The following is a 22,715-nucleotide window of genomic DNA, read 5'->3' as shown; positions in this document are numbered from 1 at the left end:
GCAGAAGCGGTTATATGAATTTCATGAAAGTAGACATGATAGATTAGGGAGGTGGGAAAAAGCAAAGACGGGAATCTGTAGGATTTCAAAGTAAAGTGAAGAGACACATACTTCTTTTATACATTGTAAAAGTTGAGTTAGCAGTTAACATAACAGTTAACCATGAGGGGTCTTGTGGCCTCTGCTCTGGTGCAGTCAGGGGTCCAGAAAAAAGGAAATTTACTAACATTCTAAAGGAATATTATCACAGATGCAAAAAGCAGCCAGGCTCAGTTCAAGTGAAGATGGGCCTTTGTCAGAGAAGTTACTGGCCCTAGGACATGACTATCAGCACGATCCACTTTTAGTCAGTTTTAATTTCATCCCATGGTTACTTCGGGTCTCTGAGTTTATAAGGCCTGCCACACAAGCCTCCCTGAGCTGGTGAATTTTAGTATGTGCCCCCTTTTTCCTCCACAGTGTGGCACAGAGGTCTTAAGGCTCTGTTCCGGTGGGAGGCGACAGGGCGGGAGTGGGCGACCCAGGATTCCCAAAGCAGTTTGGGGGAGAAAGGGCTTTTTCTATTTTATTTTTAAATGAATTAAATTTTTTCCTGCGGTCTTTCTATATGTTCTGAAAAAATAGAAATAAAAATAAATGAGTTTTAAAACACTTATCTATCCCCCACGTCTTTTTCTGGGCATGAAGTACACTGCTCACAAAAATTAGAGGATATTTCAAAATGCACTTTCGAGATCAGGGAACCTGCGGATACTCCAGTACTTTCAGCCTTTTTTGTATAGTGCATTTCCACCAACGAAATAAAAGTTGGCTTTGCATCTCATTTGCATAATTGAACTTTCTTTGACTTGTCTGTTTTTCTGATGTTCCTGTTTAATCCAAAATCAAATGCTTTTTCTTAATCGCTTCATATTCATTTTGAAATATCCCCTAATGTTTGTGAGCAGTATACTACACTCAAACTGATAGTCCCATTGGGTCCATTAGAGATGTTAAAACGTGGACTCTACATACACCTGAGATTCCCGGCAGGGACTGCCCTTTTATATCCGGCGCTGGGGTGGGAGTGGGGCTCCCAAAGTTTCGGAAAGTCGGCGCGTTTCCTCCATCAGGTCCTTCGCCTGGTTCCCCGGAGTGGGACGCTGGGGTCCCCCGGCGCCACCATCTTACAGAGGGTTCAGCCAGCCTGGCCACGCAGCTGCATCTGCGCGTGGCCCGCGCCCGCCCGGCGGCGTCGACTCCTGCGGCCCAGGCGAGGCTGGTGGCCGCCCCTCCCCCTCCGGGTGGCCCTCGCGGCCGCGGGGACTCAGGGCCGCGGGCCGCGAGCGTACAGGCGTGCGGTCCTTCGGGCTGCAGGGGGCGCTGTGCGCACCCTCGGGCCCGGCCGCGAGCGCAGCTCTTGTTTAAAGGGCCGGCGAGGCACGTGGCTCGGACGCAGCTCGCGGCCGCGGGCAGAAGCTCCGAGGCTGGGCGGCTCCGCTCCGCCTCCGCCGCCGCCGCCGCCTGCGCCGCGCCGGGCCCGACAGGCCGGCACGAGTGGAGCAGCAGAGAGAGGGACGCGGGCAGCCATGGCTGAGGCGGCGCCCGACCGGGTAAGCGCCCCAGCGCGCGGACGCGCGGACCGGCCAGGCCGCTGCCGCCTGGACCTGCTCGCCGCGCCGGGCCATTCGCCCGCGCCCGCGCCGCGCTCAGGCCGAGCAGCGGGCGGCCCAAACGCCAGGCCGGGCAGCGGGGCGCGGCGAGCGGCCCCAACGCGCCCGGCCCGCTTTCCAGGAACTCTTCAGGTGACATGTCTTGCACTGGAGCAGAGCGGCCAGCCCCCCACCCATTGTCTCATTGGAGGCCCAGCGGCCCCGAGGCGGGCTGGCCGGGCTGGGTCCCCAGCTTCGTTGGGTTTTGACAACCCAAGTCTGATGCTCAGGGAAGGGACCGGCCCAGGGTGACTCATGCAGTGAGGCCAGGCCAGGGCTTTGGAATGACACCCCCTTTTTAGGTACCCAGTATTCTACTTTTACTTAAAACTAAGGTATTTAATGCAAACTGTTTACAAGCGTGATTGAAGGATGTTTTTTGTTGGTGGTGGTGGTGTTTTAAAGATTACTTTAGCACATGTTGGTTGGTAAGGTGCTCTATGTACAGACTGGAGAAAGCAAGTCCTCTTTGCCCGTTCGGACACAATAGAGACACACTTGTAAAGAGAGCTCTGTAAATGGTGTCTACTATTACCAGTGCATATGAATGAAGTTTTTGGAACATCGATTTTTCTGCATGGTTCTTAAGGAGGAATTCCCTCACCCTCCCCTTGCTTTAAATCTCCCTGAGTGCCAGAGAGAGATAGGGGTGGCAGTTCTGTAGGTTTATGATCCTGTTCGCTGGGGCGGAGGTGGGGGGGAATGGCTTTTCTGTAACTGTACAGGTGACATCTTCAGCTCCGGCCTAGCACAGGACCCCTCCCTCAGCGCTCTTTCTGACCTTTCCTACCCACCCGCTTTTTTTCCAGCATCACCTGAGATTCAAGAAGAGCTCTCAGGCCCTGGCTGGGTAGCTAAGCTGGTTAGAACATCCTGCAGATACACCAAGGTTACAGGTTTGATCCTTGGTCAGGGCACATATAAGAATCAACCAATGGTGCTCGCTTCGGCAGCACATGTACTAGAATTGGAATGATACAGAGAAGATTAGCATGGCCCCTGCGCAAGGATGACACGCAACTTCGTGAAGTGTTCCATATTTTTAAAAAAGAAAAAAAAAAAAGAATCAACCAATGAATGGGTAAATGAGTGGAACAACAAATTGATGTTTCTAACTTCCTCTCTCTCTCTGAAATCAATAAGTTAAAAAAAATAAAGTTAGTAAATATAAATTTTAAAAAGAAAAGAACAAAAAACTCCCAAACAGGACTGACTTACCCTCCACTTTTGTTAGCCCATGGGTATCACTCTTGTTTATTGTGACTATTTCTATACAGAAATTTTCTCCTGGAGAAGGAAACGAGAAGCATGTAATTTCTATGCATCCTCATTGTACCTTAGTAATGACAGATGTTCCATAATTGTTACTGAGTGAATGTGTTGTTGAATTGTTTAGTCATTCATTCATTCAACAGGTATTAATTGAGCATCTACTGTGAGTGGGAAACAGAGCTGGGGATACAACAGTGATGAGGACCTACACTCATGGAGCTTATGTTCTTATGAGGAAGCCAAAATCCAGGCAGACACACAGAGCTGTGACAGGTTATTGGTGCCATAAAGGAAGGGACTAACAGCCCTATTTTAGATGTGTGGGTGGGTCTGTGAGGGTCCTTGTGAGGTGATGTCCAAGCTGGAGGTTTGTATGAGCGGAAGCCAGGAGTGCGTACAGGTGCAAGGAGAGCCCATGCCAAGATGAAGGAGAGCGGGCTGTGCTCTAGAAGCCTGAGGACTCCAGGGCAGCTGGAGAGCTGTCTGTGCCCAGGAGGAGGAGACGAGGTCAGGGAGGTGGGCCGCAGTCTGGAGAGAAGTTCAGGTTTTATTCTGGGTACCTTGGGGAGCTGAGCAGAGTGTATAGCGGGGGAGGAGGAGGAAGTGGGGAAGCCAGTTGGGTGGAGTTGCAGCAGCTCAGGTAACAGATGAGGTGGCTCGGACTAGGTGATTGCAGGGGTGAGGGGAGAAAAGAGGATGGATTTGGATTTGAGATGATTTCAGAGGTCAAAGGGTAGGATTTAATGATGGTTAGACCCAGATGGATGTGTGAAATGGAGGGGTGAGATGTCAATCCATCGCTCCAACAAGGCTTTTAGCAAGATGAAATGGGACTGAGGCCGTCATACATGCTCAGGGAGGCTTGTCATGGGGCACCAGGGTAAGCCAAGGCCCTGCAAAAGTCTTTCCAGGATGCTGAAGGACTGTGGAATAAAAGAAGTGGAACAATTGACCACCTGCACTATCCATACTACATCCCTGAGCCAGTCAGCATCCCCAACATGATCATCACGATCATCTTAGCGGTGTCCACACAGGGCTCACATTCACTGAGTAGCACAGGCTGGACGTGGTGCTGAGTGCTTTTTACCAAATTGTGTGGTTAATTCTCACAGCCATGTTGTGTAAGTACTCTCATTCTTTCCATTTTCCCTGTGCGGAAGGGGTGTTGAAAGAGGTTTAAGACACCTTGCCCAAAGTGAGCCAGCTTGTGAGTGGTGGGGTTGCTAGTTGCACCCAGGCTGGCTGAGTGCAGAGCTCATGTTCTCTGTGCCTCATTCAGAGCCTGTTTCTTCATTTTAGTTAGTTTGTTTGTTATTCTGCAACAATACCATCACCTCGTGTTTTTTTTAAAGATTTTATTTATTGATTTTAAGAAAAAGGAGAAAGGTTGGTTTGGTGGATAGAGCATCAGCCCGGCATGCAGACATCCTGGGTTTGATCCCCAGTCAGGGCACACATGAGAAGCAACCATCTGCTTCTCTCCCCAACCCTCTCGCCCTTCTCTCTCTCACTTCTCCTCTTGCAGCCAGTGGCTCGATTGGTTCAAGGTCGGCCCTGGGCACTGAGTGAGGATAGCTCAGTTGGTTCGAGCATCGGCCCCAGATGGAGGTTGCCGGTGGATCCTGCTCATGAGGGAGTCTGTGTCTGTATCTCCTCTTCTCTCACTTTAAAAAAAAAAAAAAAGAAAGAAAAAGGAGAAAGAGAGAGAAAGGTGGGGGTGGGAGGAAGGGTTGGGTTCGAAGGCAGGGGAGGAGGAGGAAGCATCATAAGTTGATTCTCATATGTGCCTTGACTGGGGAAGCCCAGGGTTTTGAACCAGCAACCTTAGCATTCCAGGTCGACAGTGCTATCCACTGTACCTCCACAGGCCAGGCTGTCCCTTCATTTTCAGAGGAGAACACTAAGGAGGTGCCTGTCTTGAGACCACAGATACTCTCTCTCTGGCCATGTTTTTCTTCTGTTTCCCACTTGCTAATACATTGGTCTAGCCAGTGTCTCCTGTTCCTGAGGCTGGACTTGTATCTGACGTCTCCACCTCCCTATCCACCATGTGGCTGCCAAACTGGCCTTCTGGGTCTCAGATGGGGCTTTACCTGGGCAGGTGCCATTCAGAGGTTTCCTTTGGAGATGGACATTTCAATGATATAATTTAGATAACGTTTCTCTTTTCTCTTCTTGTGGACAGGCTCCAGAAAGGGACAAGCAAACTGGGGACAAAAGGCCTTCGACACCTTCTCCATCACCCCAGCCGGCTGCCGAGAAGAGCTCGTACCTCTACTCCACAGAGATCACCTTGTGGACCGTGGTGGCCGCCATCCAGGCCCTGGAGAAGAAAGTAGACTCCTGTCTGGCCCGCTTGCTGACTCTGGAGGGACGGACAGGGACAGCCGAGAAGAAGCTGGCTGACTTCGAGAAGACGACCTTGGAGTTCGGGAACCAGCTGGAGGGCAAGTGGGCCGTGCTGGGGACCCTGCTGCAGGAGTACGGGCTGCTGCAGAGGCGGCTGGAGAACATGGAGAACCTGCTGAGGAACAGGAACTTCTGGGTCCTGCGGCTGCCCCCGGGCAGCAAGGGGGAGGTCCCCAAGGTAACCTGGGCACCTGGGGTGGGACAGCCCAAGGGGCTGTGCCTATAAGTGCAAGTAAGTGTGCATGATACCTGTGGTTCCAGGTGCCCGTGACCTTTGATGACGTGGCCGTGTATTTTTCCGAGCTGGAGTGGGACAAGTTGGACACTTGGCAGAAGGAGCTGTACAAGCACGTGATGAGGGGCAACTACGAGATGCTGGTGTCCCTGGGTAAGGCCGCATGGTAGCACCTGGGCGCCTGCCCACAGATCGGCCTCCTGCAGCCTGTCTTTGCTCCGGCTTCTGTTCCTCTGGTGTCTCTGCACCGCCATGGTTAACTGGATTACAGGTATCTGGTCCTGGCCTCACTCTCCCTCTCTCCGTTCTGTACAGATTATGCCATCTCCAAGCCGGACATCCTGACCCGGATGGAGAGGGGAGAGGAGCCCTGTCCTGAAGGCCTGTGGGGCCAGGAAGAGGGAAGAGAGAGCGAGGCAGCTCACCCAGCGAGGTCGGGAGCTGGTGAGTGGGAGCAAGGGGGCTCGGGCAAACTGAACCGTCCCCGTTCTCCTGGGCTCCCCGGCCCCGAAGCGGGCCCTGTCCGGGCTGGTTGGTCAGGGGTGGGGGCAGGACCTTTGCCGTAAGAGCCGTACAGTTTCTGCCTCTGTGCAGGAACAGCAGTACTCATCTCACTGGGTGGTTGCGAGGACTGAATGCTGTGGCCAGCTTTGTAAAGCTGAGCATTTTGTAGTAAGCGGGGACTTACTACTAACAGTAATAGGCTGCCTGACCAGGCGGTGGTGCAGTGCAGTGGGTAGAGCGTCGGCTTGGGATGCGGAGGACCCGGGTTCGAGACCCCGAGGTCACCAGCTTGAGCGCGGGCTCATCTGGTTTGAGCAAAAAGCTCACCAGCTTGGACCCAAGGTCGCGGCTCGAGCAAGGGGTTACTCGATCTGCTGAAGGCCCGTGGTCAAGGCACATATGAGAAAGCAATCAATGAACAACTAAGGTGTCTCAATGCACAACAAAAAACTAATGATTGATGTTTCTCATCTCTTCGTTTCTGTCTATCCCTGTCTCTGACTCTCTCTCTGTTTCTGTAAAAAACATAAAAAGTGATTAGTCTCTTGTTAGTAATAAAAATAACTTTTAAAAACAAACAAACAGTAGCCTGACCAGGCGGTGGCGCAGTGGATAGAGCACCGGACTGGGATGCAGAAGGATCCAGGTTTGAGACCCCAAGGTCGCCAGCTTGAGCGCGGGCTCATCTGGTTTGAGCAAAAGGCTCACTGGCTTGGACCCAAGGTCACTGGCTCCAGCAATGGGTTGCTTGGTCTGCTGAAGGCCCACGGTCAAGGCACATATGAGAAAGCAATCAGTGAACAACTAAGAAGTCGCAACGTGCAACGAGAAACTAATGATTGATGCTTCTCATCTCTCTCCGTTCCTGTCTGTCTGTCCCTGTCTATCTCTGCCTCTGTAAAAAAAAAAAAAAAACAAAAAAAAAAACAAACAGTAATAGGCAGCGTTGCCACCGCCTCCTGGTTCCCCTCCACCTCTGCTTCCCGCTCTCCCCACTGTAACCTGCAGCTCCAAGGCCCAGAAGGAACATATGGGCTTCCCTTTGAGGAAATGGAGGAGCCTGGGGCCGACTTTGTCCCCACAGCTGGTGTGTATAGGACATTGGTTCCAAATCTGACTACATAGCAGAGCTATTCTTTGCTTGGGAGCTTTTCTTTATTTAATAAAAATTTTAAAAATAAATGAGAGTAGAGAGGATAGTACAGCAAACCTCCAGAATATCACCCCAATTTCCCAGTGATTAGGAGTTCACCACGTTGGCTTTATCCATCTCTTTTCCCCCTTAAACGTAACTGAAGAACTTCTGTGTCTGGCTTCTTCTGCTTAGCATAATGCTTTCAAGGTTCATCCAGGTTGTACTGCATATTGATACTTTGTTTCTTTTTTTATTGTGGTCAAATACACATAACATAAAATTTACCTTCTTATCCATTTTTAAGGATGCAGTTCAGAGATCTTATATACATTCATGTTTACAACCCTCACCACCATGCATCCCCAGAACTTTTTTTCATCTTGTAAAACTGAAATTCTGTCCCAGCAATTTTCAACCTTTTTCATCTCATGGTGTACATAAACTAATTACTAAAATTCTGGCCCTGGAGCCAGTTGGCTCAGTGATAGAACATCAACCCGGCGTGTGGAAACCCTGGGTTTGATACTGGGTCAGGGCACACAGGAGAAGTGCCCATCTGCTTCTCCACCCCTCCCTCTTCTCTCTCTTCCCCTCCAGCAGCCTTGGCTGGAATGGTTCTAGCAAAATTGGCCTCAGGCATTGAGGATGGCTCCATGGCCTCACCTCAGGCGCTAAAATAGCTCCGGTTGCTGAGCAATGGAGCAGTGACCCAGAAGGTCAGAACATCACCTGGTAGGGGGTACTTGCTGGGTGGATCCTGGTTAGAGCACATGCAGGAGTCTGTCTCTGCCTCCCCTCCTCTGACTTAATAAAAAAAAAAAATTCTGGAGCACTGCAAAATATATATGTTGTATTATATTATACATATTTACTTATTATTAGTTCTAACAGTTTTGTGGAATTTTTGTGGTTTTCTAGGTATATTAGATCATCTGTAAACAAATGATTTTCTTCTTTTCTAATTTGAATGCCTTTGATTTCCTTGTCTTGTCTAATTGCTCTGGCTAGAACTTCCATCACTTTGTTGAATAAAAGTGGTAAAGGTGGACATCCTCCCCTTTTTCCTACTCTTAGACTAAGAAAAGCTTCCCCATTAAATATGGTGCCCACTGTGGGTTTTAAATATATATGGCTTTTATTATGTTGAGGTAGTTTCCTTCTATGCCTCCTTTGTTGAGTGGTCTTATTAAGTGAAAGTGTTTAATTTTGTCAGAAGCTTTTTCTGCATCAGTTGAGATAATCTTGGGGTTTTTTCCCCCTTCATTCTGTTAATATGGTGTAATCCATGGATCTAGTTTTATATGTTGACCGTCTTTGCATTTCAGGAATATACTCCATTTGGTCATGGTGTTTAATCCTTTTAACATGCTGCTGTTTTGGTTTGCCGGTATTCTGTGGAGGATTTTTTGCTTTGATGTTCATAAAGGAGACTGATCTGTAGTTTCCTTGGAGTGTCTGCCTGGCTTTGGTAGCAGTGTGGTTCTAATGGTACCTTTCTTATTATGAGAGTGGTTGCATATCTTTTTATTTGCCTACCATTTTAACTTATTCTTTGAGATGTTGGTTCACCTCTTTTGTCCAAGAAAGCTTTATAAAAATAAGACTCCCTTGGCCTGCCCAGAGCTACTGAAAAGAATCTTGGGGGTGCTCCCCTGAGGGGCCTTATACACCAGCTGGTTGGAGGACTTGGGGTTGGGAGTCATGGTTGTAGTGTTCTGAGCCAGGAGTCCTGAAAAAGCCAGTTCCTTGGTTGGTTGGCCCTATCGTGTGACCTGTCTGGTGCTATTCGATAAGTCACCATGCTGCTCTATCTCCTTCTCTCAGACGTGGAAGCTTTAGCCTAGAATATAGTCACTGGATGACCTGTGAAGTCCACTTAATTGTCATATCTTGTGTTTGACCTGATGTCCCAGGTCCCTGTGCCTGCATTTAGCCATTTCCCACAGGCTTGTGGCTACCCGGGGGAACGCTATGTTGTCCTCAGGGTCACTGACTTGTACATCCCCACTCTCCCCCCTATCAGAGCACATTCCGAGCTCGGTTAGGGCTGACCCAGAGGGACCGAAGGAAAATCAGGCCCCCGAGCGTGAGAGAGACTCGGGAGCGGAAGGAACCCCTCCTGGAACGGGCACGGGCACAGGTGAGTGAGGGCCGATGGTGGCAGCGGGACTGGGCTCCTGGCCGCAGTACCAGCAGCGGTTCTGAGACAAGGGTGGGGGAGGAGGCTGGGACCAGCTGGGCTGAGTGGAACAGGCTTCCCGGGAAAGAGGTCACACAGACAGGCATAGAACAAGAGTCGATTTTGCAGGGAACATAAGGCATTTCAGCGGGAGGAAACAGTCTGAGCAAAGGTGTAGATTCCTCAGTGTATTGAAGGGAGGCATACTGGTCTGGCGAGAGTGAGGGGAAGAGCACATGAAGGCAGGGGCCAGGCTTCTCACAGTGGGTACACTAACAAGGACACACGTGTCACACACGTGGTGCGTGGCCGGCCTGTGTGCTCCTCAGCAGGGTCCTCTTTCTGAAGCCTGTGAGCTCGATGGCGTCAGTCACCCTTCCCAGTGTTCTCCATGTGCTTCCATTGGAAGGAAATTGCTGCCCAGCCTTCCATAAGCACGCAGTCTGAGTCAGAGAGCACTAGCCTAGAGTTTGGCAGTTAATCCAGAGCCTTGCTTTCTGTCTTCACGCTGCACCCTGCTGCCTCGGCCTCCCCTGGGTCTTCCTTCCCACAGGCCTGACTTTCCAGACTCAGGGATCTTTCTCTCCACTTATTTCCATGCATCTCCCACTGAATATGGGCTCCCTGAGCTGGAGGTGACACCCCCACCCTTTCCCGTGTTCCTCCTTCCCAGCCACTGTATAGGGAGAGAGAGGACCCTCTTGTCCCTGTTCTGTCACAGACCTGGCACTGTGCCCCAGGGACCTCCCCAAACCCTCTGTCCTTTTGAGACCCATCAGACTGACACGCGGGTGCAAAGGACCAGTTGTGGGCACTGGGGGGCGTGGCCTCTGAGGCAGGGCTGCAGCCTCCGGACAGAGCAGCCCCTCTTCCTGGGAGGTTCTGGAGCATGTTCAGGGCCTGCTGGGAAGTAGTAGCTGCATCCCCCTGTTCCCCTGCAGGGGCCGGTGTTGGGAAGGGGTCGCACTTACCAGCTTCTCTCCCGCAGGACCCCCAGCCAGCACCAGCACTCTGTCCTCAGTTAAACAGGAGGGAGAGTCCTCAGATGGGGATTCCCCAGCCTCCCCTCCCAGGGACATCCTGCCCAGCATGGGGCCAGGTGAGTGCAGGGGAAAACCCCTGTGACCACAGCAGAGTCTCAGAGGGGCTTGGGGTCTCTTTGGGACTGGACTGGGGGATTCCTCCTAAGGGGTCCCTTCCTCACCCCCTAGGTTTTATTTCCCTGGGACTCTGGGGACCCAGATCCTTTGTGGTCCTGGTCTGCCCTCGCCGTGGTCCAGCATGGCTGCTGTTGAGAAGCAAGCTGTCTGCTGTCGCGGGATTTGTGGTCTGGTGACAGAAAAGCCTCCTGGCCGCCATGGAGTGGTCCAGGCTCACGGCCTCCAGTGTCACACGGCTTGTATGTGGTGGCCTGCAATTTAAATTTAGTTACCACTTAGAATATTTGCCTTTTCTGTAAACTGGGCTGACACTGATAAGCAAGAAAAAGAATGTGATTATTGCCCGTGCTGGCCTCGGGGCAGGTTTTCTGTCCCAATAGAGAGGGGCCCAGCTCTCCCCTGGTTCAGCTGTGTTAGAGCAAAGGTGAGATTTGGGTCCCCCGTGGGGTTGTAGCGTGGTCCCATGAGCAGAGGGGCTCTCATGAACAGATCTGGGGGCCTTGGCCTTCGCAGAGAATAGAGCCTGAGATTTTCCCTAATCCCTAAATTCAGGATTACCATGGTCACCCATGAAATACATCGTTTTACTCCCAAGTTTAAATGAATCTTATAAAGTCTTAATGCTTCTGTACCTATGGGACTAAATAACTAAATACCAGTGGGCCATTTCTAATAGAAATAAAGTTCTGTCCTGAGATATCCGTGAGCTGCAGGGAGTGGAAAACCCAAGACCTGCCGTGGAGCTGCCCCGCAGGTCACCAGTGAAGGGCTCTCCTTGCTCCGGCCTCCCGGCTCGTGCTTTAAGTTCAAGCTTCAGCGAGAACAGAAATTACTCTGGCTCGAGACTTTGGAAGTTGCTCATAAAGGGCTGAAGATTTTCATTTTAATATGCAGAGGGCAGGGTGCATGGTCACCCGTTGACGAGACCTCGTGGTCTAGCAGCTAAAGGCACCGGGTGCTGGGGGGATGGTCAGAGAAGAGAGGGGGGGGGCTGACTGCTGAGACCAGAAGTAAGTCAGGTCGGAGAGCTCCAGATGGGGCTCATAGTCAGGACACCCCTTCCCAGCGTGAGGGGTCCCTGGGGCCTGTTGCCTCAGCACCCCCCTCCCTTTTCGCTGCTGTGTTCTGACAGCTCCTTTGACTCAGTCCCATCTCAGGGTCAAGTGCAGCCCCCACTGAGTCCCTCAGTGTGGATTTGTTAGCTGGATGAGCAGCTCTGAGTGTGGCTGTCTCTTATCTGTCTGGAGGCAGTCGGGGCCCACAGGGTTCACTGTCATCCAGACAGCAGAACTAAAGTCATCAGAACTCCTGAGGGTCCAGGGTTCTGCTTGTCCACGGCCCCTTCATTTTCCCACCTGTATGTCTCCCACTGGTCTGACCCCTGACTTCTGGGCTCAGGGGCTCAGTGTTTTGCAGCTTTGTCTTTAGCTTGGCTTATAGCCATAGGCTACCTGACAAACAGACTGAGTGACACTGGGAGGCAGTGCCTGTGGGTGGGGCTGAGTGAAAAGGTCACCTGCCCCCAGCCGTGAGCCCTGCAGGAGACAGGGTTCAGTGAAGGCAGGAGTGGGCGGTGGCTGGAAGGCCAGATCTGGGTAGGGGCCCTGGGTGGGCCGTGGCCCTCAAGAAATCCACGGGGATTCCCTTCCGCAGGCGGTCCTGGTGGTGTGGTCATCAAGACCGAAGAACAGTCTGAGGACGAGATGATGCCGGAGCAGCTCTTCCTGGGGAAGACCCCCAGCCCGACCCAGAGTACAATCCCCAAAGGGCCCAAGAGCAGGCCTGGAGGCCCCCGCCGCCGACTTCATCCCCAGGGAGTGCCCCGGGTGCAGGCCGGGGACGCTAGGCCGGCAGGGGTGGTGGGGGAGGCACCCCGCATCCTCCCCCGGCGACGTGAGCGGACCTTCCCCTGCCCGGACTGTGGCCAGAGCTTCCGCTTGAAGATCAACCTGACCATTCACCAGCGGACGCACGTGGAGGAGGAGCAGCGGGAGGCGCGGGACAGCTCGCCCACCGGGTGGGAGGAGGCCCACTCCACGCTGGAACCCGGGGAGGTGGTGGTGCCTGGGCCCGTCATCCGCTGGCTCCCGGAGGAGCCCGAGGACCACCGCTCCCTGGCCGTCAGGTCCTTCGTGGGGCGGAGGCCAGCGGCCACCAAGGTGTACCACTGCAGCGAGTGCCTGCGCTTCTTCCAGCGGCGTAAGAGCCTGCTGCTGCACCAGCGCCTGCACACGGGCAACAGCCAGGGCTGGCCAGCCTGCCCCTACTGCGGCAAGGCCTTCCGCCGGCCCTCAGACCTCTTCCGCCACCAGCGCATCCACACTGGCGAGCGGCCCTACCAGTGCCCCCAGTGCGGCCGCGCCTTCAACCGAAACCACCATCTGGCCATCCACATGCAGACCCATGCGCGAGGCCAAGCCAACCCGCACTTCGCTGCTTCCTCCGCCCACACGGGGAGTCCAACCCGGCCGCGGCCTCGGCCCCGGCCCCGGCCCAGCCTCTCCGAGGAGGGCTGACCGGGTAGGAGTCCCGGGCACCGGCAGGACCTTCTCTCCACCTGCGGGCCCTTCCACTCAGGCCTGATGCTGGGTCCTCATTCTGGGATGGCTTTGGAGAGATTTATTTTTCTTCATTCAAACGGGAAACAGCAGCTTTTTTTGGTGACAGTGTAGGAGTGTGACAGTTTCCTCCATGTGACACTCTTTGCTGCCTTTTCTACATTCCTGACTTATAAAAGATCCTTAAGGCTTAGGAAATGCTAGGTTTTGGGTGGATGCCTTGGCAGGTTCCGTGGACAGGCAAGTGGACCAGAGACTTGGTTCCTGCAGCAGGGTCAGTGAGAGCACTCCTCCCTGGGGTGTCGCTCTGGTGCACAGGGGTCTGGTACCTGCTGCAGTGGGAGAAACAGCAGCGTGGACAGGGGGCCTGAAGAGGGGGCACTGGAAATTGGACTTTTCTACTTTGTTATTTTGAAACTCTTTATTCTTTCCTGTTAGAGCTTTTCTGGTGCTTTTTTAAGTTGTGTGTGTTTGTGCAAAGGGGACCAAGAGCTCCTGAGGGGCAGGATTGTTTTGATGCCCACTTATGTGTGGGGATGGTAGAGAGGCTGCCCGGACCAACCTGGGCGCTGATGGGGATGTCTCGGCTGCTGCCCTGGTGTCTTCCCAGGTGTGTGTGCCTTGGCCCAGAGTGATTCCCAGTGTTCCCGGTCCTGCCCGCTGGGTGGGTATTGATTGACTTTGGTTATCAGTAGAGAAGGGGAAACTGAAGCCCAGAGTCTCAGTGTTCAAGGGTGTGTGGGCTCCATGCCTGTAGGTCACCCAAGGGGGCTGCCTCAGGAAGCTCCTGAGAGAAGAATCTGGTTTGGGTGAGGCTGGTCAGCCAGCTGGATGGTTTGTCATGTTAAAGGAGAGGGCTATCTCCAAGATGTTAAAGGAAAGGGCTGTCTCTGAGAGCGTCGGCTGTTAGAGTGGGAGATCTGGGTAAATCTTTTAGCCTCCTCCAGCCTCACATTCCGTTCCTTGTTTGTCAAAGTGAGGGAATGAGCCCAGTGCTTCCTACCTCACCTTAGGGTCGTCAGGATCATAAGAGATGAAGAGGCAACCGGACAAATTAGGAAGCCTGGTTTCATCCATCCTTTCAAGTTCAGGGCCCCCTCTCTTCCAGGTGGATCTCCAGGCATTCCCTTAGTTAGACTCCGTCAGGAAGGACCTTTATTTTCTGGAGTGAGGGGAAGGTCCCATGAGTGCACAGTGAGGATACTTTCCCATTGGGCTGTATCCCCGGGAGTCTTTTGTCTTTTCAGTGGGACAGCCCTTCCCAAAGCAGTGAGATTCACACTGGAAGTTCAGGTGATCACATGGGGCCTCACGAAGTCCTGACAGCAGCTAGCTCCTTGTGCTTCTTCCATCACACCACTGTGGCTGCCGCCTACAGACCAGCCTTCAGGTTGAGGGATTTTGAAGCTGCAGCGATGGGTCCTTGCTGTCTTGATCGTCTTGTCTGGCCGGCACTATGTGAAGTGGACCGCATTCAGGCCTGCACCCAGGTGCCCCGGCCCCTGGCTGTGCTGCTTCCTGTTGCCCCTCTGACCTTCACACCTCTCCCAAAGTCCTGAATGTCGCTTGGAGCAGGTAGTAACATTGCCATCATCTCGGGCATGAGTGTGTATGTGATCCAGTGACAGCTCAGCTGAGCTCCCCTGGATGTGGGGAGAAGTGCCACCCATCTACTGTGGATTGTGCTAGTCTGCTCCGGCCTCCCTGCCCCTCCCCCGGCCCCTCCAGGAGCCCCACAAGGTATGGCTGTCAGCAGGTCCTCAGACAGGATATGGTGCAAGTGGAGCTGCTCTGAGCTTAGCCCTCCACTGCAAGAGTGGTCTCGGGTTTCCTGGGGATGCCTCAGGGCTCAGAGTCCTAGGCCCGTTTTGCTAATGCGAAAAGTCCTGTGTCAAGACAGGCACTCTTAAAAGCCAAACACGAGAAATTGCAAGGCGCTAGCACCCCCTTTTCTTCTCCAAAGCATTAAATGTGCCAAGCCCCAGGTGAGGCCTTGTGAGTTCTGACACCAATAGATGTTCAAAGAAAGTTCTTGACCCTGAAATGAGTTGGGAGCCCACATGGTGCAGAAGCAGAGCCGACCTCTGAGACACAGGAGGCTGGAACCTGGTATGGCCTGAGACTCACTCCCAGCTCTGGGTCTTGGTCTCCTCATTTGTAAAACAGAGAAGGGTTAGGGTGCTGGTGTTAAAGGCCCTCAAGTACTGAGGCCGTGGCACGCCTTGACCACGTCAGGGCTCAATAAATATGTTGGACTTTGAGTGTGCACGTGACCTGGTTCCGGCTCTTCTGAGTGGGCTGCTACGCACTGGCCCAGGGTGCTTGCCCCAGTCCCAAGGGAGCGCTGCTTGGGAATGGGACCGGTGCCCAAGAGCACGCTGAGGGGAAGGGGTTTTCTGGAAAACTCCTAGGCTGAAATAGCAGTTTGCGAGAGCATTAGTGTCCTGGAAAGTCTGGGCCGAGGTTTCTCACTTCCTGTCTCCTGCTAGGCTGTGTTCCTGGGTGAAGTGGTTGGTTAAGAAATTGACGAAACTCATATTGCTGTTCTGTGGTGGAGCTGGGATTCAAATCCTTTACATTCTGTTCATTTAATATTGCTTATTATAATGCTTTGTTCCTCTTCCATTGCTTCAAGGTTCTTCTCGTGGGGGCCTTGTGGGGTCAAGTGTCTGCTGTCTTGACATTCTTCCAGGAGGTGTCTGTTTGGAGGTCTGACCAGTGATGCCTTGGAGGAAGTTTGCCCCATTCTAGAGCATTCTGACCTTCCTGTAGCTGGGAACGGGCGGCCTGGACTCCTCTCTTTGTGGCTGACTCACCTCTTTATGTCTAGTCACAGGAATGGTCTATGGGGAGCCCAAACACAGTTCGCAGAGACTTCCCTTTGGCCATCTTGGCGGCCATGCAGACCACGGAGTGAAGATGGCATTCCCAGGCTGACTAAAGAGCTTGGAGAGACAGATAGAAACAGAGAAGAAGCTGGCCAGCTGTGAAAAGACAGTGGCTGATCTCGGGAACCAGCTGGAGGGCAAGTGGGCCGTGCTGGGGACCCTGCTGCAGGAGTACGGGCTGCTGCAGAGGCGGCTGGAGAACATGGAGAACCTGCTGAGGAACAGGAACTTCTGGGACCTGCGGCTGCTCCCAGGCAGCAAGGGGGAGGCCCCCTAAGTACAGGAACTGGATGGAGGTGGAGGGTCCTACTTGGATTCAGCAGGGGCCATAGACTTAGTGGAGAAATGGCATGTGGCTATGAAAGCCTGACCTCGGCTTCTAATACCAGTAACCAGGTGACTTTAAAGGGCTTCAAAAATGTCAGAAGAAAAGTATGACACAGCAGAAATGTCTTCTGTGGCAGGTGGAGTGGGATTGGCTGGGAGAAGTGTGACTGCCCATTACTCCGAATGACCTCTGAGGGTGAGGACTGGCTCAAGTAGGGACCATCACAGAAGATGTGTATGGATCTAGGCGAGGGGATGACCCAGGAGCCCTGACCCTGAGTCCTTTCAGCCGCTGATCCCTGCCGTTTATCTGAAGCAAACGCAATGGAGATGCTTTTGCGTTTGGTCAGCATTTGACCAGCAGTGTCCTCTGTTTTGGGAATGGGGAGTAGAGACAAGCTGATTAGAGCTATTTTCTGAAATGGCTGTAACTCACACTGGCCCGGGCGCCCTGTACCTCCAGGTGCCTATGACTGTTGAAGGTGTAGCCATGATTTCTCAGAGCCCAGAACACTGGGGGAAGGAGCTCCACAAGCTTGTCATGAAGGGAACCATGAGACACCTGTGTCCTTCAGCAGGAGGTGGGCCCTGAGTCCTTAGTTTTATTCCTTTCATGAATCAAATGAGCTTTGTCAATCTGAGGGCTGCAAGCACTTTGAGATCATTTGATCAGCTCTCTGTCTTCAGGCATGTAGAAGTATTTTTAACATTTTTAGATGTCATGGAATGAAAGACAAAGAGGTTAAATGACTGCCAAGGTCTCATGGGGACTATGAATTGGCCTCTGCTCCTCCTGTCCCACCCCTCTCGGAGCACCAGGGGCAGCTCTGACTCACACATCTCTCACTTGCTAGCCCGTTTGTTTCTGGGGAGCTGGGGCCACCCCTAATTTACATTTGCAGCCATAGGGCTCCTGGAGTTGTACTCTGCATGCTGTGAGTTCTCAAGACACTCCAGCTGAGTGTGGACATAACTTTAAGGGTGCCCCAGGCCCAAAAAACGAGGTCCAGTCCTGCAGTATGAAGTTTGTCAGGCTGAAGATATAGCACAGGTGTGTGCACGTGCATGCTTGTGCAAGACATGGTTAGACTTGCTGTTGGCAGTGACCCCATTCCCTGTGGCCCCAGCTTTCATACCCGAGCTCTTCCACTGCTGTGAGCAGGTGCAGCGGGATTTCTGTCCATCTTCCCCTCCTCAGGAGGCTGCGGCCCAGAACAGAGTCCTCGACTTCCCTTCGCCTGGCCACGAAGGCTCCTCTTCCAGAAGAGGGTCCCAGTGTGCTGGGCCTTAGGAGACGGGGGTAGGGGGACATGTGGAAGGGAGGACAGGAGGGTAGGCCCGTGCTGCAGAATAAACAGTGGACCACACTGACAGCTGACTTGCACATTTGCCTGAAGTGGCTGTAACATCAGCACAGGGAAACCTACTTCTGGGTCTCAGTTTCAACATCTGTCAAATGAAGTGGTTGGACTAAGGGTTCCTCATCTTTCCTGGTTTCCACTTCTTCCCTTGTGAGGGCAGCAGGATGGGAGCCTTCCATCTGGCCTCGTCACCTGCACTGCCGGCTTGGTGAGGGTGGGAGGCTCAGTTCTGCCCCATTCATCCCATGGTGGGGCATGTGTTTGATCCCTGGTCAGGGCACATACAAGAATCAACCAATCAGTGCGTAAATGGAACAACAGATCAATGAGTCTCTCTCTCTGTCTCTAAAATCAATCAGTTAAAAATAACAAAATACCATAAAAATTTGCATGCTAAAAATATCTTGCATGTAAATTCTTAAATCTTAAGTTAATATCTTTATCTTCCTCCCAAATTACATAAACACTTTAATTCTTATGACCCCACTCCTTATATATGATTGTTAACCAGTATTTTATATTATTTACCAGTATTTTAGTTCTATCTTTTAAAAAACTTTATGGACATTAATGTTGTATTATGTGTTCAATGATTAAAATAATTTTTTCCCCATTGATTTCAAAGAGAGGGAGGGAGAGAGGATGGGGGAAGAAGGGGGAGAGAAGCATCAACTCGTTTCATTAGTTATGCACTTATTGGTTGCTTCTCAAATGTACCCTGACCGGGGTGCACTGGGACAGTGCTGGATCCACTGAGCCACCCAGCCAGAACCTGGTCAACGAATTTTATTTAATTTTTTAAGAGTTTATTGATTTTTACAGAAGCAGGGAGACAAGAAGTAGTTGTTTCATTCTAGCTTTTTATTGATTGCATCATTGTATGTGCCCTGACTGGGCAAACTCAGGGCTTTGAACCCGCAACCTCAGTGTTCCAGATCAGCACTAGGGCCAGGCAATGAATTTTAAATTTCTTACATATCTTACAATTTCCTTGTTCAACATTCCTTGTACCTCAGACCTCCCATCTGGGATCATTTTTCTAAAAGTGTATATTAAAATTTTTCTTTTAAGTATATTATTTATTTAAAATTTTCTTTAGTGAGAGTCTGTGAGTAGTAGACTCTCAGCTTTTGTCTGTTCTTGAAGAATAGTTTAGCTGGGAATAGAATTCAGAGCTGACTTATTTCCTCTCAACATATGGAATGTGCATTGCACTGTCTTCTGGTTTCTCTTGCACCTGTTGAGAGGTTGACTAGCATCCAACTAGTGTTCATTTGTAGGTGATCTCAGATTTCTCTCTGGCTACCTTCAAAAGTCAAAGTCCTCAACTTCATCCAGGAGATCAAGTCCACACTGGAGAAAGGTGACCCGGTGAGGGGAGAGTGGGAAGATCAGAGAAAGGGGACAAACTCATCACCTGAGCAGAGCTGCCCTGCTCTGGGCGGGAAGGGCCTCCTCAGCTTCTTCACCCTTTGCAGGAAGACTCAGATCAGATTCAGAAAGAAGAAGGAAACTGGAACTCCTTTCCAACCTTTAGGGTCTAAAATGCTAGGGGGCACCCAGATTTGAACTGGGGACCTCTTGATCTGCAGTCAAATGCTCTACCGCTGAGCTATACCCCCTGCCATACCATTAAGGCTCAATGAACACCTTTTACTGTGTAGTCACACCCAGAGCTTCTGTCCCAGGTGCCCCTTCCGCATGGCTTGGCTGAGCTGCCAGACCTGCTTTACTGCAAACTTGTCCCCACATCAAAGGGAGCAACAGGTGCCCTCCTCCCACAGTTCCACAGCCTCTCACCCCTAGTCCCTGGAGGAGGGCATAACCTGGAGAGCACCCCTGACAGCTGGAAGGAGCTGCAGTCACGTCTCTGTTGTAGTTTTGATGTTGAGCATCTGAGACCAGACTCAGAATGCCCGATGGCCTGACCACGCATGGAGCACCTCAGAGACAGAACACCCATCAACTGGACACGGATCAGAGCTCTGCACAAAGCCACACGTGAGCATGCGGGCTGACCACTCTCCTGTTCCCCAAATCTCCGTATAGTCAACCCTTTAACTGCTGGGGGAGATGAAACATTTGAAGAAATGATTGTCTCCAGGTCCACCTTTCTGTCCTCTGCTCTGCGGTGCTGGTCTGGGCTTCTGTAAACCAGGCTTCTCCTTTGCCAGGTGGCTTCCTGGTTGATCCTGCCAGTAGGGTTCCAGAAGGACATGGAAGATTGTGCATTGCCTACCTGGAGCCTAACAGAAGGGATGGCCATAAAGGTGCCATTTCATAGGCTCTAGCCAGCCACCGCCTGTAAGGAGACTACAGTGTGGTTGTCATAGAATTGATTTTGTCAATCTGGTTCAAGAAGGAAAAGAGGACTCTCAAAGGGGGCACCCGGATTTGAACCAGGGACCTCTTGATCTGCAGTCAAATGCTCTACCCCTGAGCTATACCCCCTTTTGCCAATAGTATATAGCTAATAAAGTTCTTTATTCTTTCTCTCATATGTGGGCTGTTGATTTCAATTCAACACAGAGCTGTTATTAGTCCTGCTCAACTGTACTTGCAATTCTTACACCATAACTATTCTCTTTTCCCAGAAAGGCACCCTCTCTTGTTGGCATCAGCTTAGAAAGCAACTGAAGGCTGCTTTTGAGGCAACAAAGTCTGGACCTTGTTTTGTATATCAGGCAGAAGATGAAATCCAAAAGGAAATTGATACTTCATAAGCAACTACTAGACTGTTCTTCACTTCCTTTTCAATTGAGATTACTTTCAAGGTATCCACAGTGTGGTTCCAAGACAACCTCCCCCACCTCCACTTCAAATTCTGCTTATGTTTAACACATTTGAACAACAGTTCTTATTTCAGCGTTTTGTCTCAGGTATCCTGCCCTCATGCTCACTTCTTCCTGTCTTAAGCCATCCCCTCCCATCCATGATGACCTACATCTTGAAACTTTGTTTCTTTGGCTTTCTATCTCATCACCAAATCAGTGTCTTTCTTGTGCTTCCCCAAGAGGTCCAGAGGCTTGGTAGATTCTAGGAGAGGTATGTCAGGATCGATGGCCGAAGGACTCTGTATTAGTTAGATACTACTGCATAACAAAATACCCCAACAACTAGCAGCTTCAACTGATAGGTACTGTATCCTCCAGTTTCAGAGGCTCAGGAATCTGGGATTGATTTAGCTGGGCAATTCTGGTTCAGGGTTTCTCATGAGGTTGCAGATAAGACATCAGCTGGAGCTGTTCATCTGAAGGTTTGACTGGGGCTGGAGGAACACTCACATGCTGTTCGAAAGAGGACTCAGTTCCTCACTGGCTGTTGGCAGAAGGCTGTCATTCCTTGTCACATGGGCCTCTTCACAGGGCTGCTTGTATCCTCGTGACATGGCAACTGGCCTTTCCCAGTGTTAATCTCTTTAAAAAAAAACCCTCACAGACACACCCAGAGTAGAGTTTGACCAAATATCTGAGCACCACGTGGCCCAAATTAACATGTAAAACAAACCATCATATATAGTAAGTGTGTATTTAGTTTGGTTAAGAACTTGCCAGACTCTTTTTCCAGAGTGGCTGTACCATTTTACATCCTTACTGCTATATATGAGTGACCCGTCTTTTTCTGCATCCTCACCAGCACTTGATGTTTCACCTTTTGTATTTCAGTCCTGCTGATAGGTGTGTGGTGACATCGCACTGTAGTTTCAGTCTGCACCTCCCTGATGGTAATCATGTTGACATCTTTTCAAGTGCTTATTTTCCCATCCGGATATCCTCTTTGGTGAAAAATATGTGCTCATGTCTTTGTTCCATTTTCTAATTGGACTCTTTTGTTGAATTTGGATAATTGTTTATATATTCTAGGTACAAGTTCCCCTAAATTCTTTTATGTTCATGTCTAAGTATCCATAAACAATATTCAGTATTCTGTATATGTTTTTAAAACCCGAATGGCTGAATGTATAGTTCTGCATCTTAAATTCTTCTGCACATGGAAAAATAAAATTCTTCTGCACATGACATCATGTCTTTGAAAGCTATCTGTGTCACTTTTGCATCTGGTACATTGGACTCGTAGGACTCGAGGAAATAAAAGCAACCTCATCTTTGCCTCTCATCTCTGTCCCTTCATACTCTGTCGGTGACATATTTCTCTTGTCCAAGTGACTTTAATGATAGTTCTGAGGTGACAGAAAGCCAGTCTCATGCAATAATTAATACTCGGAAATTGATTTCAACTTTTCTCCTCTAGAAGTGGGTGAGTTGGGACGTGGTTCTTTGTCTCTCTTCCTCCACCCACCTGTATGTGCTCCTAGCGTTTAGGGTGGGGAGAAGGAAGGGAAGGAGGAGAGGGAAAGGAGAATAAGGAAGGTCTTACTAGATGAGTACTGTAGTAAGATAGATTTGCTTTGTCTGCACCGGTGTTTGAAGTTACTCCTGGGGCGTTTCCATGGGATTCCTCCGAGGCCTCCATTGGAAACACTCAATTGCTTCTGTGACCTGGCAATGCATTTTTGCTAGATTGGCAAGATTTTTGGATTCAGCTCGCAGATGACCCTTGAACTTAATCGATGATTGGGGTCGGCTTTGGAGAGAAATCAAACCCCCGCACCTCCCTCTCTGTCTCCGTCTCAGTAGAGTGCCCCCTTCCCTGTCCTCTCTCCATCCATTTTCAGCTCACTCTGCGTTTCCACCTCTATCTCCGCCCCTCTCCAGCACTTTCAACTCGCTTTGTTCTGTCTCCCACCCTTGATCCCCCAAGGGAGTGCAAGGATCCGTCCATAATAGGCAACAGCTACCCTGGCAGTCAGACTCGGGCTCTTCCTCAGGTACTCGCAACTCCGGCGGCTCCTGCAGGCGGCGTTCGCTCCTCCCGACTGCAGGGGGCGCTGTGGAGGGCGGAGTGTCGGCCGGCCGCAAGTCCCAGCGTGCACCGCACCGGGGCGGGGCCTGCGCGTGGGGGCGGGGCGGGGCGGGGCGGGAGGCGGGAGGCG

The 22,715-nt window shown here is 51.3% G+C and overlaps 1 protein-coding gene and 3 non-coding genes across 4 annotated transcripts; 2 read left to right on the top strand and 2 right to left on the bottom strand.

The window, feature by feature from the left end:
• The first annotated feature begins 1,433 nt into the window (after positions 1-1,433).
• Positions 1,434-21,721, top strand: ZNF783 (zinc finger protein 783). Its single transcript, XM_066362960.1, has 7 exons — positions 1,434-1,592; positions 5,152-5,553; positions 5,637-5,763; positions 5,926-6,054; positions 9,273-9,383; positions 10,417-10,527; positions 12,242-21,721. The coding sequence occupies exons 1-7, from the start codon at positions 1,569-1,571 to the stop codon at positions 13,102-13,104; spliced, it is 1,767 nt and encodes a 588-aa protein (XP_066219057.1). The 5' UTR covers positions 1,434-1,568; the 3' UTR covers positions 13,105-21,721.
• On the top strand, positions 2,629-2,735 carry LOC136396422 (U6 spliceosomal RNA). The gene has a single exon (XR_010749709.1). It is a non-coding gene; the product is annotated as a U6 spliceosomal RNA (small nuclear RNA).
• Positions 19,273-19,344, bottom strand: TRNAC-GCA (transfer RNA cysteine (anticodon GCA)). Its single transcript has one exon. It is a non-coding gene; the product is annotated as a tRNA-Cys (tRNA).
• Positions 20,102-20,173, bottom strand: TRNAC-GCA (transfer RNA cysteine (anticodon GCA)). The gene has a single exon. It is a non-coding gene; the product is annotated as a tRNA-Cys (tRNA).
• Positions 21,722-22,715: the final 994 nt, after the last annotated feature.

This window comes from Saccopteryx leptura, chromosome 2 (genome assembly GCF_036850995.1).
Source record: "Saccopteryx leptura isolate mSacLep1 chromosome 2, mSacLep1_pri_phased_curated, whole genome shotgun sequence".
NCBI classification, from domain to species: Eukaryota; Metazoa; Chordata; class Mammalia; order Chiroptera; family Emballonuridae; genus Saccopteryx; species Saccopteryx leptura.
The sequence above is the reverse complement of the archived record's forward strand: the minus strand, read 5'-3'. Positions and strand labels throughout refer to the sequence as shown.

What these genes read in the sequence shown, in the direction of transcription:
- ZNF783 (XM_066362960.1), top strand. Translation starts at nt 1,569, where the DNA reads ATGGCTGAGGCGGCGCCCGACCGG. An exon ending in CTGAGGCGGCGCCCGACCGG is followed by an intron (nt 1,593 to 5,151) that starts GTAAGCGCCCCA and finishes TCTTGTGGACAG; the next exon opens with GCTCCAGAAAGGGACAAGCA. An exon ending in CCCTCCTGGAACGGGCACGG is followed by an intron (nt 9,384 to 10,416) that starts GCACAGGTGAGT and finishes TCTCTCCCGCAG; the next exon opens with GACCCCCAGCCAGCACCAGC.